The following is a 20,209-nucleotide window of genomic DNA, read 5'->3' on the forward strand; positions in this document are numbered from 1 at the left end:
GACTAAAATGAAGAATAAAGTGAAGATTAAAGTTCAGCTGAGCTAGTAAATCTGTTTTCACCAACATGAACGTCTGTCATGCACCTGGATTAATTTTAGCTGGCTCAAACACCTCCAGCCACTGCAGTCGTTTCAGGCCTCAGGGGAAGTGGCGGAACAAGTAAACACCGGGTCCGGGGGCGGGGCTACACGATCATCCCCTACCCCACCACCACCACGCCCCCGCCGCCCCCAGATACATTTTGAGACAATAGATGGGATTCATTTGCAAACGTTAATTTTTTAAATGTTTCATGTGAAAATAAGAAAAGAACATATTATAGGCTTAATGCTAAGTTTCTAGAGTAATTATGGCCCACTACAAGAAGGGTACTGGGCGAGCCTTGCGCTCTGCAAACTCGCCCACAATCTGCCTTATGTCAAATTTCCTGGCTGGCTCATTCTGGATGGACAGCACGGCCAGTCCACTCAGTCTGTCCTGTCCCATCGTGCTCCTCAAATAGTTTTGGATGAGTTTGAATTTGGAGAAAGAGCGCTCTGCGGTTGCCACGGTGACAGGGAGAGTCAGAATAAGATAAAGGCTGTGCAAACCTCACTGAATGTAGATGTTACTGCTGGATTGTAAACAATGAACACTTTTACCACATCCGCCACAGATTTTTGATTGTGATCCCTGAAACAGGTTCTGAAAGAAAGCAGCTGGCCAGTGAAGCTGGGGCCGATGTCCCAACTGGAGTGCTCGCTTGGTGTCACTCCTCATCCTTTGCTTGCAGAAGTATGTTGGGGTGAATTGCATCAAACATGTTCACAATTGCATTTAAGCTAGTGAATCTTTAGGACAGTTGCTGGATGATTATATCAAGACATGCATTGAAAACGTTCACCTGAAAGTTGCTCTCTGCGTCTGTATGGCGGCTGTCTTCAGAAAGTTCCTCAAAGTGACGCTGAACTTTTCTTACCCTGATTGTTTCAAACTGTGTTTGACTTCCTCATTTAGTATAGAGCAAGAGTGGCAGACTTTGTCTCCTCAAACTGTCCCCTATACTCGACCAAGCCACTGATGGTATTTTGCACTAGAGTAGATGCCTTGAGAATATCCACGCCTTTTGCTTGTGTCACAGTGGCGGTCCTGTCACCATGCCTCCAATTGATCATGCGGCATGGCTACTTGGCCAAGGGGATCCCTCTGGCTGAATGCTTTAAACGTGAATGGCCATTACCTGGGAGTGTGGGGTTCAAAGCCCGCCTGGGCCCTCTGTGCCTTGCCACACTTGCAGTAACTGTGAAACAGCATTCACGCTTTGAAATGGTCTGCATGTTGAAAAGATAGAAAGGAAAACTGGCTGAAGGCATTCTTGAGTGCACTTGCTTCATTGCACTCTTTGTTTTTCATCACTGGTCAAAGATATTTTGACAAGGGCTTTTATAATGTCTCCATATCTGTGCCTTAATGCACCAAGTGCATCATGGCGAGATGACCAGCGAGTGGGACATAAGCGTTTTAGTTTGATATTTCTGATCTCTGGCGTCATAAAATCCCTGAGCAGTGACCATGGTTTTTACACTATGACCAACAAAATTGGAGAGCGTCTCTATAGCATCAGAACTGCTTCACTCTAGGGACATTTTTAATAGAGTCATTGAGTACTAGGTTGAGATTATGAGCTGCGCAATTAACATAATGTGCGAGGGGCTCCTTCTCTGCTATTCTTGCTTGCACGCCTGAATACACAGCAGTCATATGTGCCACTCCATCATAGCCTTGTCCACGACAATTTCACAGATCTATTCAGTTTTTCTCTTTAAAACCAACTATTTTGTTTTCAAGCTCTGCAGCTGATGCCACTTCAGTCACGTCAAAACCCCAAAAGACTTCATTAATCTGTTTATCTGTTGCAATGTTCATGTCATTGTACTAAAAATATGTTGCTTTCTGCTACTCTTAAAAAATCTTTTGTCTTTTTTTTTAAATGGACACGCCAGGCTGCTCCACTGGAGTTCAGGATTAAAGGAGGAAAGTAGTCACATACTAGTATGGCTGCACTCAAATGCACACAAATGCAGCCAGGTTCCGTTTAAACGTATATTACAAGCCAACGAAAAGACTTTAGTTCATCATTCTAGACAGTTAATCCAACTTGTTAATTCTAAAACGAGTTTGACAAGTCTTAACCACAGTTTCTCCAAAACAACGCTGCTTTTACTGCAATACGCCCGGCGCACATGGACGACACTGCTTCAAATGAAAATGGCAACAAAAGAGAGACAATCTGGTGTCGTATTTGGTTTATTTTATCCATCTCACGCCTCGCCTTAAATCCATGTCCAGCGACAAAGTCTGGTGTCACAGGGATCAATCTGATTGTTTGCACTCGTCCTCTGTTTCTGCCGTGTTAAAAGCCTTTCCTTTATGTGCAGATAGAAAAATCCCCTCAAAGGCAATCTTTGGAGGAGAGGGGGTTGGAGCCAATTCAGTGCTCATGATTATTGTATTATTTCTATTATTAGTGATTCATCCTTTGAGATGGTGCAGCTGATATCCAAAGAACCTGGCAACCCGAGTTCTGAGAGAACACTGCGGTCGCATGCAACGTTCCCTCTAAACTGCGCGCTTGCGCAATCGCGCACTGCTTGCACATTCTCAGCGCACAAGAAAATCTCTGCAGCGCATAAAATGAAATTCAACACAAACGTATTAGGTGGCGCACCGCAACGCCTTTGGAAGGATGATTTTTTTCCTTTTCCTTCCAGCTGCACCGGCACCATATAAGTCCAAAAGACGGAGAAACTTTCCAGGCTGCAGCCGCGCGCTGACATAGATTGCGTAACAAAGCGAAGAGGTGCCACTCCGCTGTATTTCCACCGGCTTGCTGTTAACACACTGGCTTAGCTTCTCTATTCCGAGAAGACGTAACACTTCGGCTTATTTTTCAATCGATGTAATCACATGCATGCTACTGCTCATTCATTGGTAGTTGAATTGTTAGGTGTGTTTGAGAAGAAAAGAAAAAAAAAAAATTAACATATTGTTAAATATGAGGGGACAGGGGTGACGACGCTGAAGCCCTCCCCCCACAGTTTCAAACAAGAGGAAACCCTGATGGGTAGTAGAAATGCAAATAAAAACTGAGTAATGAGATATTTTACAGACAAAGAGTTACAGGAATTTACACTGTATCACAAGCTACAGCACACGTCATTGTGCAAAAATGTGAATGTTTTAATGTGAACAAAATGTTATATGTATCATTTCTTCCAGAACATGACCCTCAGCCAGGCCACAACTGAGCCTCACCCAGGCCAAAACAGGACTCTTCCTGTGGTTAAGCAGGACTCTTCCTGTGACCAAAGCAGGGCTCTCACATATAACATACTACACATCTCCTGAAAAACAAGATTTTTGTCTTTTTCATTTTAAGTGGTTCAAATCACTTATATTAAAAGTAAACTCATGAAAATTGCTGCTGTAATTTGATTCCTTTAATAAGCCATGTAACTTGCTATGATCCAAGGTTTTGAACAGGTGTGGTACTGGTGTGTGGTCTGATGTTGCTCACAGTGGTCCTCAGTGTGCTCAAGGAGCTTGTGTGTATGCCCAGACACATGAAAAATTAGAGGGAACATTGGTCGCATCCATAGTCTGTCTACATAATCTACGGCACTGTTAACACCCCCCACTCCCCCCCCCCCCCCACACACACACACACCGTTTCTCTGTTTTCCTTCAGCACAAGAGATTAAAACTACAGTAAAGAGTTTCCTAAACTAGCCACACAGTTGAAATGATTGGAATAGTAACAAATAAAACACAATTCATGTGATAACCCTGAAGACATTCCGTCTAAAACAAACGACGTGCTGGTCTCCCACGCTGGAGGTGTGTCCACGACCTCAGCCGGCGACCAGCGAGAGAGATCTTTGATATGTATTCAACCAACAGTGCTGACAACGCGTACAGTGAACGGAGAAGGTGCATTAAAAATCAAAAACCACTTCACGGACCACTTATTAGCTGATCCAGATAACAGACAGATCACAAGGAGCACAGGACAGACCACTGTGGAGACTGTCGCAACCATCTTTAGCGCCCCTAGTGGTTGAGACCACTGGTCCGTGCCAGACAGCAACTGGTCGCGACCAGTATCGTTTTGGGACAAAAAACCCAGACGACCCCAAACCTCTGCCGACGCCAGCGCCACTTTTGCAACTTTGGAAACAAACGCTACGCACTCAGTCATTTCTGCGTCTACATGAAGTGGACTGGATTGTAACAGAATGTCTAAATTGTGACATTGTGACACATGAATACCCTGTCTACAGGTAGAACATGATCAAAGCAGCATTTTGACGGTAGGAAAGCCCGATTCAACATGTACACAAAGATTCACATGTCTATACAAATTAACTAATTTCCTTAGTTGCAGTAAGGAGAACTGTGAATGCCTTACCTCACGGCAGTGGTAAAAGGGAGTGAGCAGAGGACTGAGCTGCAGTTATACGTCTGTTGTTGTGGGGCATTGTCCAATCACAAGCCGGCATTTATGACTGTCATGTTTGAATAGCCAATCGCATGTCCTACATTGCTGCTTTGATCATGTTCTGCCTGTAGGTACCCGTTGAAAAAAAACAATAAACAAAAACAGTTATGCAGTCATTGTTCTGCATTGTGTATCTTTCATGCTCAAAGCCGATCCAACGTTCTAACTCTATCCATAAACATGAAGAATGAACACAATGATTTAGAGGCTGGTAAGTATTGTTTGTCTTATACTTTTTTCAGTGCATAAAATTGTAAAATTGGAGACAGAAGAAAACAAAGTGCAATTGCCTGTGATATATTCATATTCAGTTCAAAAACCAAAATATGATACCAATTTGAAATAACAAATAAAAATTAAACCTGCAGGCAGGGTTTGCGGGACTGAGCCGAAGTGGCCGCCGCCGACGCCCGATGACCCCCGACCTCTGCCGACGACCGACAACGCCACCCCGACATCTGCCGACTCTGGAAGAGGTCTAAATAATCATAAGTCTGTGTATGCAAATGATGCAGATTTTTCACCTCCAGTTTTGTTTTGTTTTTTGTTGTTTTTTTGGATGTGGCTGACAAATGTAAATTTTAGGCCTTGATGAGACAAACACGTGGGTGTTTGAATGAGCACGGGGCTCAGTCCCGAATAAAAAATAAAATCTTTATGGGCCCCTCTCCCTACTCGGGCCCTGGGTAGTCAGGTCTACTTTCCCCCCCCACTACCACGCCCATGACTAAAGGTGCCATAGGTGCTGGACCAGCATTGAGCTGCCGTGCCAAAAGTCCTGTGTTAAGCTTGTTTATTTCATTCATAATCCAAACTCAGATTTTTTTAATGCATGAATTAAATACCATGTTCCAATACATTGTGATTGAATGCAAAATACATCTTGGTTCCAGTTTGATTCATATTTTATTGAAGATGTTAGAGCACACAATCACATAGAGTTGGAAAAATCACACAATTATTTGAAACACTTCGTACCTCATAAGTTTCAATGGCAACATCAAATCAAAGAACAATTCTCTACCCAAACTTCTCCTAAAATGTAATGCGCTGAGCTGATATAATGTACTATGCAATATATCCAAACGTTCAAGCCAGGACTACGAAGTGGAAAATACATATAGCAAATAAAGACATAGTGCATTTGGGAATCACTGATGAAGATCAAAAATAATGGTCTCGAGTGATGCTGTGAGATTCTCGGACCGTCGGTGCAATCCAAAATGGCGACACCCTGTCATTAGTAAACAAAACTTTGCTTGATTATTTTGCGAATTACATATATTTATAAAATAAAATAAAAAACGATAAAGAAGCCTGGAGGCCGAGGAGCGCTTATTTGATCTCGAAAAAATATATCTGGACGACATCTTCGACCGAAGAGTTATGGGGAAGACGAGCAAGATGCCGACGCCGACGCCAACGCCGTCTTCCAAGCGAAGCCGTCCCGAAGACTCTAATTCGTCAATTGACATATTATTGTCGATCGAACAAAGGCTCTCCAGCGTTGATGCCAGATTAAATCTAATGGAAATACTCCAAAGAATTCCAGGCGCTGCGTGAGTCGCTGGAATTCAGCCAGCAACAGGTTGTCTCCCTAGCCGCAGAAAACAAGGAGCTGCGAGGGTCGGTTAAATCTCTCACTGAGGGAATGAGCCAACTTTAGGGTATAGGTATGTATATATCTATATATAGAGATTTTCTCTTTCTTTCTCTTTAGATTAATCAGGTTATCATTTGAATAAGCCCAGTACCTGACAATTAGCTATGCAATTTCTCGGCGGGCGACTATTCAGGGAAACAGTTCATCTGCAGCCTATTTTCCTTTCTCATTTAGTATTACCTCGGGGGCATCCAACATTTTAATTATCATTATCATCATCGTAAATACCATTCACACCATCGTGATCCTACAGACAGTGAACAAGCTGCTGCTATTTCCTCATGAGATAAGTCAAATTGCTCATCCAGTACCTGGGCTTCCATGGGACAAAGAAACTTGTGCATTGAGGTGACCGAAGTTCATCCCTCCAATTTATCATAGTGATGCACAGACTTTGTGTGCACGCAAACGCCTTTTGGTTTAAAACTCTACAGATTTTGCATTTTCAATGAAGGATGAACTGACTGGTCCAGATATGCTCTGTGCATTATATTCCAGTATAGCACCCATCTTACCATCTTATCCCACAGAACTACCAATAATACACAACAATGACACAATATCAGCAATCAGTTTCAACCAGAGGGTTTTGTGTTGTTGTTGTTTTTTTTGTTTAGTTGTAAAGTAACTGAAAATCATTTAAGTTTTATTCTCATCATTTTCTACAATATCTTTCCAAGAATTAATTCAGAAATCATTCAGGTTAAAAATAAAAAAAAATGACAACAAGTAAACTGTTTTGTTTAGTCCCCCCCCCCCCCCCAACTAATGCTGTGGTGGTAATTGCAGAAGGTGGCCGCCGTCATGAAGCAGTAGAAGTGCAAGATCTGCGTTCCAAAGCTGTGGGGAAGCAGAGAAGACGTGACTGAACTGATGGTGGCAGCTGGGATGGATGTTGATTTATCGTGGCCCTCTTGCCCTCTGCACCCCTATCTGTCCTTACTATCAGGCTGCATTTGCAAAGTTTGGACTCAACATGAAAGGCGAACCACCCATTCACTTTCTTCCAGGGTTCAGTCCAGCGGGTGCAGCTGCAGTGGCACGAAGAAGATACCAGGAAAATATCACTGTTTCCATTTGCACATCAAGTCCTCACAAACACAGAGATGACCTTTAATGACCTTAAGTTAATTTACTTAATTTTCCCAAGGTAATCGGTTTCCTAAATTTATTGAAGTAAACTCAACTTATTAGAATTTACAGTGTAAACAGGCAGACAAAACAAGTCAAAAGCGTGATTACCTCTGCTGGGATCCGCTGGCTGAGCATTCACCATCTCCGTGTAGTCCACGCTGCTCTCCTCGTTGTCCACTGTGTCTGAAAAGAACACTGCAAGACATGTCCATGCAAACCCTGTATTCTTCTGTTCAATCAAAGTTTGACTGTGATGCTAAATTCACAGAACAGAAACATGCGTCTCTGTCCTATCAGTGAACTCCATCTATTCCTCAACTCTGCTGCTCGTGCCAGTGTTTTGAACGCGTGTCCCTCACTGAGACCTTCACTATGTTAGTTACAGAACCTAATCCTCACCCTATAACAAGTCAGTTGGTTCGAGTCAATGATTCAGAATGTTAAAATTGATCTATGCTTATATTTGAAGGATCTCCCAGTTCTTCCTTTTCAAAAAATATATATATATCTGGTGACCAAAACTAATTTTATTATTGCTGTTTACCCTTCATATATTTCTTTCAGTATAAGTTTACCTTATTTTATTATCAGTACATGAACCTGTTGTAAAAACGATTTCATGAAGTAATAGGAAAATAATTTTTGCAAACCAGTTTCAGGCGTTTTCTGAGTCCAACCAATGCTGCTGTCAGCGCCTGCACAGATCCACAGAATGGATAAACTGATGATGTCAGGCTTTGAACAGACTGTGGACTAATGCGGTGAAGAAAAAAATCTTGCCAGAGATTATCATCTGAGGCGACAGTGGCAAAGAAAAAGTTGGCATTTTAAATGGAAGAAACCACTGAAGAAGAAAAGACAAGTCAAAAGATCAGATCAGACCTGTGGGTGGCAGTTAGAGGGGAGAGGGAGCATTGGGTTCATTCCAACTGTTCACCGACTCATCAGTGAAGAGTCCAGTCTTTGAATGAACAGTATTGCGATCAAGTCTGTTTTTTCTTGTTTTTTTTCTGTTTTCTTTGGGAGGCCCTGAAAGCCCATCATGAAGCATCTCCACACTGCGGCTGGGATACTGTCACTGCTCCTGTGGCTGATGTCGGCAGGAGAAAGCCCATTGGTCGCTCTCCCCTCTTTGCCGTCTTGAATTCAGGCTGGAAGGCCTGGAAGAAGATAACGGGCCACGCTGAGCAGCTCGCAACAACTCTCAGCAAGAGCCACTGACTGACCGACTGGCATCACAGTGTGGTGCTAACACTACACAGTGTGAAGGTTTCGCTGCCTACAACGTTTGCATCCATGACGACCGATGAGGAAGGTTAGTGGTTCAGAGGTGGTGGAGGAGTAGAACTGAGCTACCTGTGGCCGCAATCTAAACCCCTGTGTCGCGGGTCAGAGTCACCATCAAAGAGTCATCTAGTAAAACTAAAGTCAATGTAGGCCGAGTGAGACATAACGCCACAATGGATTGAGCTTCATCAAAACAGAGTACGAGCTCCAAAAGTTCAAAAAGGAACAAATTACAAACTGGTGATTTTGCATGTGGATAAAGTCATCTTTCACAAAGCTGGAACACAAAGAAAAAGGTTTGAAAATAGTTAAACCCAAGAAGCATTGTCACTGTTTTTGTATTCAAAACATGACCAGCCAACTTAAAGTCAGGGAATACCAGCCATCTGTCCTCAATTTTCCTGGAAATCTTGGAATTATTGCATTTTATGTCCTGTAGCTCCCCATATTTGGAGCACACGTTAAGGAGCTGCTGCAAACCGGCTGAGCTTGGGCTAAGTAGAACACAATCATCTGCGTACATAAGATGGTTCACAACCGTATCACCAAACACATTACACATTTTTAACTGTTCTGATAGACTGGTCATATAAAAATGAAATAAAATAGGAGATAGGATGCTCCCTTGCCTGACTCCATTGCTGACTTGGAAAGGGCCAGATACACAATCATCCCATTTCACCTGCATTGTCTGGTGTGCATACCAATACGAAAGGATTCTTATAATGTATTTGGGAATGCCCGCTTTGCTCAATTTTTCAAATAACTTTCCATGGTTAACACGATCAAATGCCTTGGAAGCATCTAAGAAGCACATAAATACTGAGGAGTTTTTCCTTTTGTAGCCAGTCACTAGTTCCTTTAGAATATAAATACACACATCTCTACCATGCTTAAGTTTAAAACCAACCTCATTATCTGCAGAGCTAATTAATGAAGTGACTCTTTCCAGAAGGATGTGTTCAACAACTTTAGACAGAACACTAGCAAGGGCAATGTGTCGGTAATTATCTGAACTGCTCACATTCCCTGCTTTATCCTCGATGACAGGGATCAAAGAAACAAGTCAACTCCTACTGACAATTCAACGACTGTCTCTTTTACCTACAACAAGAGAGGAGATGTGAAAAGAAAAGCAGTAGGAAGCAGTGAAGAAATGTTCGGTTTTGTTTTTTGACACGAGAGGCCTGACTAGCCGGAAGAGTTTAGGTCTCTTTACCTCTCCTGGATTTGAAGTACAGTTTAAGCACCACCACAAGCGCTGACACGCTGCCCAGCGCACACACTCCTCCAATCAGGGCTTTCTTCCACAACGCCATGCGCACTGCGGAGACACAGAGACACACACAAGGACAGACGGTCAGTGGCTATAAAGTCTAAGATGTTCAGTTAAACACAGTAGCTTTCAGCAGCGTTCAAGGAGTTGATGTCACCTCCTTGCATGCACCGGAAGTCTTGGGCAGTTACTACCTGCCAATACTGTCCAATGGAAATCTGATTGTTTTTCTTTGGTTCGTCCTGTCACCTTCCAAGTTTTTCAGTGGGCCTCTCCTTCACTTTACACATATTTTTATGGATGTTTTCCCCCAGATTGATGCACAAATCCTTAATTATTAAGTTACGACGAAAGGAGACAACCTAGTGGTTAATTTATCATTTTCTCACCAGCTCTAATAATGCATGTGTGAAACTTAGTGTGATTTGGAATATTTTTGATCAAAGCTGATAAACAAAAAAAGATCTATAATAAAATGGTAATAAACAGAGGAAATACAATATCTGCCTCTAAAAATGCTTAAAAAGTTGTTTGCTCACCATGGATGTCAACAAAATCACTGTAGACGATGTTATTGGCGGGGTTGGCAGCCTCGCAGCGGTACCTGCCGCTGTGTTTCCTGGACAGGACCGGGATCTGGTAGTGTTGTGTGTTGTGGCTGTAAGAGGTGACGGCGTACACTGGATTTTCATCATCCGAGCGGTACCACTTAAAGGTGACCGGCGGAGTGCCTTCAACGCTACAGATAAGGTAGAGACGGCCTCCTTCGGTGATTTCTGCCAAGTCTGGGATGACGGTCATGGTTAGGTTGGAGAGAGGCACTGTGGGGAGGAAAGAGATCAATGATTAGTGGAGATTTTCTCTGATCAGTAGCACTGCATTTGTGTTTTTGAGGTAAATGTAACGTAACGTAACATAACGTGATGTGACGTGACGTGACGTGAAGTTACAATGTGAAAGTGCTAAACAGAAACATTTACCGGTGACCGCGTCGATGAGCCTCTCGCTGAGCTGTGGATTCTTCAGACTGTTTTTGGCCTCACACTTGTAGCTTCCTAAGTCGCTGGTGCTTTCGACAGTGAAGACGGCCTCCTCTGAGGCCAGCCGCACCGTGGTAGCCCTCACGGGGGTGGAGCCCTTCACCAGGGTGTAGTTGATTGGCAGGCTGCCAGTGTGCGACCGACAAAGGATCTTTACAGGCTGACCGAGGATCGCCGGGCCGACCACCGAGATCTCTGGGATGGAGACGGGAACTGGAGAGAGGAGAGGCAGAGACACCCAACTGATTGGAGCAAAACAAGCAGCGAAACGTAGCCGTACATGATTTGTGAAGGCATTCAGTCCTAGGCCATCACTTCAGGTAGAAACGGCAACAGGAGATCTGCATTTGTGTTTGTGAGGTAAATTTAACATAACAATGTGAAAGTGCTGAACAGAAACATTTACCGATGACCGCGGCGATGAGCCTCTCGCTGAGCTGTGGATTCTTCAGACTGTTTTTGGCCTCACACTTGTAGCTTCCTAAGTCGCTGGTGCTTTCGACAGTGAAGACGGCCTCCTCTGACGCCAGCCGCACCGTGGTAGCCCTCACGGGGGTGTATCCCTTCACCAGGGTGTAGTTGATTGGCAGGCTGCCAGTGTGCGACCGACAAAAGATCTTTACAGGCTGACCGAGGATCGCCGGGCCGACCACCGAGATATCTGGGATGGAGACGGGAACTGGAGAGAGGAGAGGCAGAGACAGCCAACTGATTGGAGCAAAACAAGCAGCGAAACGTAGGCGTACATGATTTGTGAAGGCATTCAGTCCTAGGCCATCACTTCAGGTAGAAAGGGCAACAGGAGATCTGCTGTCAAAGTTATGAGGAGTTATGAGACAAACCAACAAACTCACTGACACTCTTTTCAGGGAAAAATAACACATTAATTCATCTGCACCCAAAAACACAACATACAAAGTCGACTCCTTCAAACACAAAACGTCAACACATTTTGAAATTCTTCACTGCAGGTGCAGTAGCACAAAACATCTCGAGGAGATTTGTTGCAGCAGAAGCTGACTAATGGTATGGTTGTAAAAATGGTTGTGTGCATCCAGTGCAGTAGTTTAAAGTACAGCGTATGCATGAACAAACAGTTAACACGCAAACTTCAGTCTTGGAGGGTTTAGTCAAGGTTTCAGTTTTGTTTTTTGTTTTTTTTAATGATCGATTGAAAATCAAGGAGTCACAGATGTGGCAGAATTATTTGCTTCAACTTTGCTCACAAAGTTAAGGCAAAGGTAAATCATTTATTTTGATTGCTTGAGACCACAAGTTTGAAACGTGTGCACTTGGAACAGATTCATCCATCCATCTTCTAGACCCGCTTCCTCCTGCACTCACGTTTGCTGGAGTCTGCTGGGGCCTATCCCAGCTGTCAGGGGGCAAAGGCAGGGTTGCACCCTGGACAAGTTGCCAGTTTATCGCAGGGCCACACAGAGACAACAACTATTCACACTCACCAGACAATTTAGAGTTTTAAATGCATGTTTTCACATGCGTGTTTTTGGACTGTGGGAGGAAACCAGAGAACCCAGAGACAACGCATGCAGGCACAGGGAGAACATGCACACTCCACACAGAAAGGCCCGGGATCGAACCCTTGACCTACAATACTTGCTGGGAGGCGACGGCACTAACCACTGCACAAAATAGTATCCGGTGGTGGTGGATGGATGGATGGATGTGAAAGCAATGTTAAGTACAACGTAGTGACGTTGTTAAATAAACACAACAAATTTGAACCCGGTGCATTGATTTGAATTAGAAACAGCAACTTTGAGCCAGTTTAAAATATCAGTGTATCATTAGAATAATGCACTTATGGTCGGTCTTACCTTTGGGACGCAGAGTGGAGATCTCACTGGATTTGGTGACGCCCTTGCCCTTGGCCACACAGCTGACATTGATCTCAGATTTAGGAGCCTTGCCATAGAACACCCCGTTACTTTTAGAGTAGAGGAAGTCCTGAGGTGGATCCAGACTGTACATCAGCTGGCTATCGTTGAGTCTCTCAGAGGCATAGCTGTCACTCCTACAGGTGAGCGTCACGTCGTCCTCCTGGAAGACTTCAGCTGGAGACAAGGTGAGGGTGGGCGCTGAGAACAGCTCTGTGGACAGATTTGGAATCACAGGAAATCATCAACGGGAGTGGTGTCATTGGTGAAGGACACTTTTCTATGTGGTTGTTGATCAGCAAGCTAATTTCAGTGAACACAATACACACCTGATAATATACCAAATCTGACGTGATTAGTAAAAGTTTCCTTTTACAATGATAAAGACACAGCACAGCAACTCACCGGCCACTGAAATATTCTTTGAGGTTCTTTTCTCCACACGTTTCACTACCAGTTCACATGTAAAATCTGCTGGGCCCTTGTCCAGCACCAGGAGGCTGTGGTTGACTTTGGGGAATCCTTCACTGAGATGCTCAGTTCCCTCCATCAGGTACAGGTATGCATCACTCGTGCTGGGCAGAGAGGTGTTGATGCTGCATGTGAGGGAAAGTTGGTCTCCTTCATAGATCTTTTGTGGGCCGGTAATCTCCAAAACTGGCGTGATGGCCAGCTCTAAGTAGATCAAAGTAATAAAAGGCACAACAATATTATTTTAAATGTCCTCCATCCTTTAAAAACGTACAGGTCTGAAAACACTTTTACCTTTGACTGAAACACTGACAGTGTTGCTGTTCGGTGAGATATAATATGTCTGGACTGTATGGATTCCATAGGAACAGTGAAATGTGTGGGTGCCACTGATGGTAACGTGACGCTTCCACACTGCCTGGGTGGAGTTGGTTTTCATCGTCTTAATATTTTCGGAATCCCTGTAAAAGTATAATTGTGATGCCTGCTCAGGTGCCACACAAGTGAGTGTTATCTCATCTCCTTCGGTGGCCTCAATAGGGTTGATGTGGAGAACTGGAGCTGGAGCTTCTGGAGACAAAATCAGTTAGATGGGAGTGAGACAGCACCACCTTTGGTGTCTGACAAATATGAAGGCTATAGCCACTTTCAAAATCAAAGTACTATTTATGAATACTTATTTTCTAGCTTGGCAATGAAGTCACATAAAAGTAACATTCACTTGCGATAGTTTTTTTTAAGTGCATGGGTTTGTTCTCTTTTACGTCTGTGTTTTGTCAAATCACATGATTTATTAAAAGCTATTTGAAAGAGAAAACATCTATTTAAAAAAAAAAAAAAAAAACGTTCACTTTCCTATATGATTTCCCCAGACCAGATTCTCGATGTGTCAATTTGTGCAATTTTTTTTTTTTTTTTTACAGACTAAGCACTGAGTCAAAGTGCAATCAGTTTTTCAGTTTCAATTCAGCACAAAATGCAGGTGTACTTTGTCACAAAGAAGAATTTGTAATGACATTCATAGCTGAGACTTTGCTAAATAAAGTCCCAAGTACCAAGAACAACCGCAAGAGTCACTGTGGCAGGTCATAGTCAAGACCTGCAGTAGTAGTAGTAGCCTCATTATTTTCCAGCCTGAACTGTGTCCTTGCTGGCGATCACACTCACGTGAACTTTCAGTCCTCATGCAAACACACCTGTCACCGTGAGCTCATGGTTGGAAGAGGTCTCCTCTTTGTCCTCAAATTTAACCTCACAGCTGTAGCGCCCTGAGTTGTCCACTTTGAGATTGGTCAGTGGGCACAGCAGGTCATTGGAGCTGCTCATGGTCTGGGTGCAAACCACGTCTTCACTCTTGTAGATGGTGAACTGAACCACCTCTTGCTTACTGAGCACAGCCTGACAGCGCAGGGTCACATTGGTGTCCCAGGCAACCTCATTGCTGGGTTCAATGGACAGAGTGACCTTTTTTATATAGGTTTCTGGGGAGGAAACAAAGACCAAAATATTTAGATTTTCCGGGAATCAACAACACAATTTTAGCTAAAAGCTAAAGAGTAAATAAAAACACACCAACAATTCTAAAATAAAGGTACAATGTGTTTTGGCATTTAGTGACACCTATTGGAAAGGCTGTAGACTACAAGCATTTGAATTTCCATCCTGTAAGGATCTGAAATAACTTTTAGAGGCTGCCAAAATAATAATAATAAAATTAGAAATCTTTTTTTCTAAGATAGTGCTGTTTTTTCCTGTCTGAGATTTTGAAGATAACTGGTGCAGCAGTTGTTTTGGATGCCATGTGGGGAAATGAGATCAGTTTTCCATGAAATATTGGAAAGCTCACCTCACCCAATTTCAATGAAACATTTATTTTTTCACAATGATGTGACTTTCATTAACATTAATAGGATAAGTGATTTTAATAGAATCTGTTAACAGAGGGCTTAATATTGTTTACTCAAGATCAAAAGTTTTTTTTGATGGAAAAAAACACTCGTGTCTGCTCCACTTGAGACAAGAATGAGAAAAAGATCAAGGAATGTGTGGCTACCTGTGACGATGGGACTTTAAAATCTAAGTGAACATGTTTTTTTTTTTCATTAGAAATATCTTCATTTTGGTCATTAACTGTTGTAGTTTTATTTGTAACGAGAAAGTGTCTTAAATTGGTTGAACTATCCAGGCCATTAAAACACTCCACCAATCATGTTTGAGCTTCTAATATGTCACGGCCCTGGAGGCCTGTTAGAATCACCTGCCCAACAATCACTGATTTCCCATCAATCTTCAGACTTTTAATGAACTCATTTTTTTTCAAGGATATTTTTTCCTGTTCATTTTGTTCTGTTAGAACATGTATTTGTTGTTATTCTCCAAATTGTTTATGTCTTCTTTTACCTCATAACTAATCATATTTAATTCAATCTCATTTATTTGTTTGTTTTTAATTTCTGCTTGTTCTTCAAAGCTTTTTTAATTTATTTTTAAAAATTGCCTTTTTCCTGTGTTATGAAGTTAAACAGAGGTACATGCACTACACTGTAGTAAATTATTACAATTACTATTAATCACCAATCATATAAAGTTCTCTATCAAAAAATAATACATATATGAATACACACACACACACACACACACACACACACACACACATCTATCTATCTATCTATCTATCTACATATATATATATATATATATATATATATATATCTACATATATATATATATATATATATATATATATATATATTTATATATATATATATATAAATATATATATATATATATATATGTATATATATATATATATATATATATATATATATATATACATATATATATGTCCCCCAAAAATCCATCCTCCACAAACACCAGACCAACAATGGATAAGACTCCACTTACTCTTCTGTGCAGCGGCCATGCTCTCTACATGGACATCTTGTAGAAGAAGTAGAAAGAACAGCAGCAAGTTAATCACACATTTTTCAAGTGCATTCCAAAGAACAAATCCAAGTTGTGAGTGGTCGGCATTCTTACAGCTGAACAGGAGCGAGGTAGTGGTGAGAAGCAGTGAGATGGCCATCGTCACTGAGGAACAAGCAGGCGGGTGGGCGGTGTTTTTTGGGGGTCAGATCAGGTGGTGGGTGGTTGGTTGGGTGAGGACGGCAGCAAGGTTCTCCCGTTGATGCAGTCAGCGGTCAGCCAGTGACGGCACTGATCAACCTGTGCAGCCGTTTGCTTGGATTCATTTGACAGGAAGTGACTGTTGTTTCCTCAAGATGTTCATGCTGCACACTGTTGTGGAATGTTCTCCTCTGGCCACCTTCATGGGTGTGTGTGAGAGAGAAACACGGCGGTCACAAGGGGGGTGCAGAGCAAAAGTCCCACTGATTATCACATCCCGAAGGATGCCATAGTCGATCCCTGGCTGGTTGATATAGTACGGCAAGAACGGCAAGACAGGAATACAAAAGTTAGTGCAGCAAAAGGTTGTGTGAGTGAAGATTAAAGTGAAGATTAAAGTTCTGCTTAGCTAGTAAATCTGTTTTCACCAACATGAACGTCTGTCATGCACCTGGATTAATTTTCGCTGGCTCAAACACCTCCAGCCACTGCAGTCGTTTCAGGCCTCAGGGGAAGTGACGGAACAAGTCAACACTGGGCCCGGGGGCGGGGCTACACGATCATCCCCTACCCCACCACCACCTTGCCCCCCCCCCCCGATACATTTTGATTGAGACAATAGATGGGATTCAGTTGCAAATGTTCATGTTTTAAATGTTTCATGTGAAAATAAGAAAAGAACATATTATAGTGTAGCCGGCAAAAACTGCATGCACCGACGTACAACAAAAAATCAGGGTACAGGTGTGTCTTTAATATTTTAATGGCAACCAAAAAATGCCTCCTCTTAGAGTCGTATAAGTACACAGAAGGAAAGGGAAAAAAATACAACAACAAAAAAATACGGCAGTGGACTGGGTGGATTACAGTCACTTGCTTCATCCACTCGACACAGTCACCTTTAACTCGACTGATGACCATACTGGCTTTGCTTTAAGCTGTTAGATGTTACTGCTGGATTGTAAACAATGAACACTTTTACCAGATCCGCCACAGATTTTTCATTGTGATCCCTGAAACAGGTTCTGAAAGAAAGCAGCTGGCCAGTGAAGCTGGGGCCGATGTCCCAACTGGAGTGCTCGCTTGGTGTCACTCCTCATCCTTTGCTTGCAGAAGTATGTTGGGGTGAATTGCATCAAACATGTTCACAATTGCATTTAAGCTAGTGAATCTTTAGGACAGTTGCTGGATGATTATATCAAGACATGCATTGAAAACGTTCACCTGAAAGTTGCTCTCTGCGTCTGTATGGCGGCTGTCTTCAGAAAGTTCATCAAAGTGACGCTGAACTTTTCTTACCCTGATTGTTTCAAACTGTTTGACTTCCTCATTTAGTATAGAGCAAGAGTGGCGGACTTTGTCTCCTCAAACTGTCCCCTATACTCGACCAAGCCACTGATGGTATTTTGCACTAGAGTAGATGCGTTGAGAATATCCACGGCTTTTGCTTGTGTCACAGTGGCGGTCCTGTCACCATGCCTCCAATTGATCATGCGGCATGGCTACTTGGCCAAGGGGATCCCTCTGGCTGAATGCTTTAAACGTGAATGGCCATTACCTGGGAGTGTGGGGTTCAAAGCCCGCCTGGGTCCTCTGTGCCTTGCCACACTTGCAGTAACTGTGAAACAGCATTCACGCTTTGAAATGGTCTGCATGTTGAAAAGATAGAAAGGAAAACTGGCTGAAGGCATTCTTGAGTGCACTTGCTTCATTGCACTCTTTGTTTTTCATCACTGGTCAAAGATATTTTGACAAGGGCTTTTATAATGTCTCCATATCTGTGCCTTAATGCACCAAGTGCATCATGGCGAGATGACCAGCGAGTGGGACATAAGCGTTTTAGTCTGATATTTCTGATCTCTGGCGTCATAAAATCCCTGAGCAATGACCATGGTTTTTACACTATGACCAACAAAATTGGAGAGCGTCTCTATAGCGTCAGAACTGCTTCACTCTAGGGACATTTTTAATAGAGTCATTGAGTACTAGGTTGAGATTATGAGCTGCGCAATTAACATAATGTGCGAGGGGCTCCTTCTCTGCTATTCTTGCTTGCACGCCTGAATACACAGCAGTCATATGTGCCACTCCATCATAGCCTTGTCCACGACAATTTCACAGATCTATTCAGTTTTTCTCTTTAAAACCAACTATTTTGTTTTCAAGCTCTGCAGCTGATGCCACTTCAGTCACGTCAAAACCCCAAAAGACTTCATTAATCTGTTTATCTGTTGCAATGTTCATGTCATTGTACTAAAAATATGTTGCTTTCTGCTACTCTTAAAAAATCTTTTGTCTTTTTTTTTAAATGGACACACCAGGCTGCTCCACTGGAGTTCAGGATTAAAGGAGGAAAGTAGTCACATACGAGTATGGCTGCACTCAAATGCACACAAATGCAGCCAGGTTCCGTTTAAACGTATATTACAAGCCAACGAAAAGACTTTAGTTCATCATTCTAGACAGTTAATCCAACTTGTTCATTCTAAAACGAGTTTGACAAGTCTTAACCACAGTTTCTCCAAAACAACGCTGCTTTTACTGCAATACGCCCGGCGCACATGGACGACGCTGCTTCAAATGAAAATGGCAACAAAAGAGAGACAATCTGGTGTCGTATTTGGTTTATTTTATCCATCTCACGCCTCGCCTTAAATCCATGTCCAGCGACAAAGTCTGGTGTCACAGGGATCAATCTGATTGTTTGCACTCGTCCTCTGTTTCTGCCGTGTTAAAAGCCTTTCCTTTATGTGCAGATAGAAAAATCCCCTCAAAGGCAATCTTTGGAGGAGAGGGGGTTGGAGCCAATTCAGTGCTCATGATTATTGTATTATTTCTATTATTAGTGATTCATCCTTTGAGATGGTGCAGCTGATATCCAAAGAACCTGGCAACCCGAGTTCTGAGAGAACACTGCGGTCGCATGCAACGTTCCCTCTAAACTGCGCGCTTGCGCAATCGCGCACTGCTTGCACATTCTCAGCGCACAAGAAAATCTCTGCAGCGCATAAAATGAAATTCAACACAAACGTATTAGGTGGCGCACCGCAACGCCTTTGGAAGGATGATTTTTTTCCTTTTCCTTCCAACTGCACCGGCACCATATAAGTCTAAAAGGCGGAGAAACTTTCCAGGCTGCAGCCGCGCGCTGACATAGATTGCGTAACAAAGCGAAGAGGTGCCACTCCGCTCTATTTCCACCGGCTTGCTGTTAACACACTGGCTTAGCTACTCTATTCCGAGAAGACGTATCACTTCGGCTTATTTTTCAATCGATGTAATCACATGCATGCTACTGCTCATTCATTGGTAGTTGAATTGTTAGGTGTGTTTGAGAAGTAATTTACATTAAAAAAAAATAAATTAACATATTGTTAAATATGAGGGGACGGGGGGGACGACGCTGAAGCCCTCCCCCCACAGTTTCAAACAAGAGGAAACCCTGATGGGCAGTAGAAATGCAAATAAAAACTGAGTAATTAGATATTTTACAGACAAAGAGTTACAGGAATTTACACTGTATCACAAGCTACAGCACACGTCATTGTGCAAAAATGTGAATGTTTTAATGTGAACAAAATGTTATATGTATCATTTCTTCCAGAACATGACCCTCAGCCAGGCCACAACTGAGCCTCACCCAGGCCAAAGCAGGACTCTTCCTGTGGTTAAGCAGGACTCTTCCTGTGACCAAAGCAGGGCTCTCACATATAACATACGACACATCTCCTGAAAAACAAGATTTTTGTCTTTTTCATTTTAAGTGGTTCAAATCA

The 20,209-nt window shown here is 42.7% G+C and overlaps 1 protein-coding gene across 1 annotated transcript; it reads right to left on the reverse strand.

Moving 5' to 3' along the window:
• Positions 1–358: 358 nt before the first annotated feature.
• On the reverse strand, positions 359–16,230 carry LOC142892533 (platelet endothelial cell adhesion molecule-like). Its single transcript, XM_076032745.1, has 10 exons — positions 16,212–16,230; positions 14,504–14,788; positions 13,602–13,877; positions 13,242–13,511; positions 12,777–13,049; positions 11,345–11,617; positions 10,438–10,719; positions 9,842–9,946; positions 7,444–7,518; positions 359–537 (listed from the first exon to the last, which is right to left on the reverse strand). Exons 1-10 carry the CDS (start codon positions 16,228–16,230, stop codon positions 359–361), a joined length of 2,037 nt encoding a protein of 678 aa, XP_075888860.1.
• Positions 16,231–20,209: the final 3,979 nt, after the last annotated feature.

The sequence above is a fragment of the Nelusetta ayraudi genome, unplaced genomic scaffold (genome assembly GCF_046127955.1).
Source record: "Nelusetta ayraudi isolate G7.1 ecotype Tasmania unplaced genomic scaffold, CSIRO-AGI_Nayr_v1 ptg000034l, whole genome shotgun sequence".
Taxonomy (NCBI): Eukaryota; Metazoa; Chordata; class Actinopteri; order Tetraodontiformes; family Monacanthidae; genus Nelusetta; species Nelusetta ayraudi.

Coding starts and splice junctions, on each gene's coding strand:
- LOC142892533 (XM_076032745.1), bottom strand. Junction 13,512..13,601: donor TGTCAGTGTTTCAGTCAAAG/GTAAAAGTGTTT, acceptor TGATCTACTTAG/AGCTGGCCATCACGCCAGTT. Junction 538..7,443: donor GCCAGCGGATCCCAGCAGAG/GTAATCACGCTT, acceptor TGGCAACCGCAG/AGCGCTCTTTCTCCAAATTC.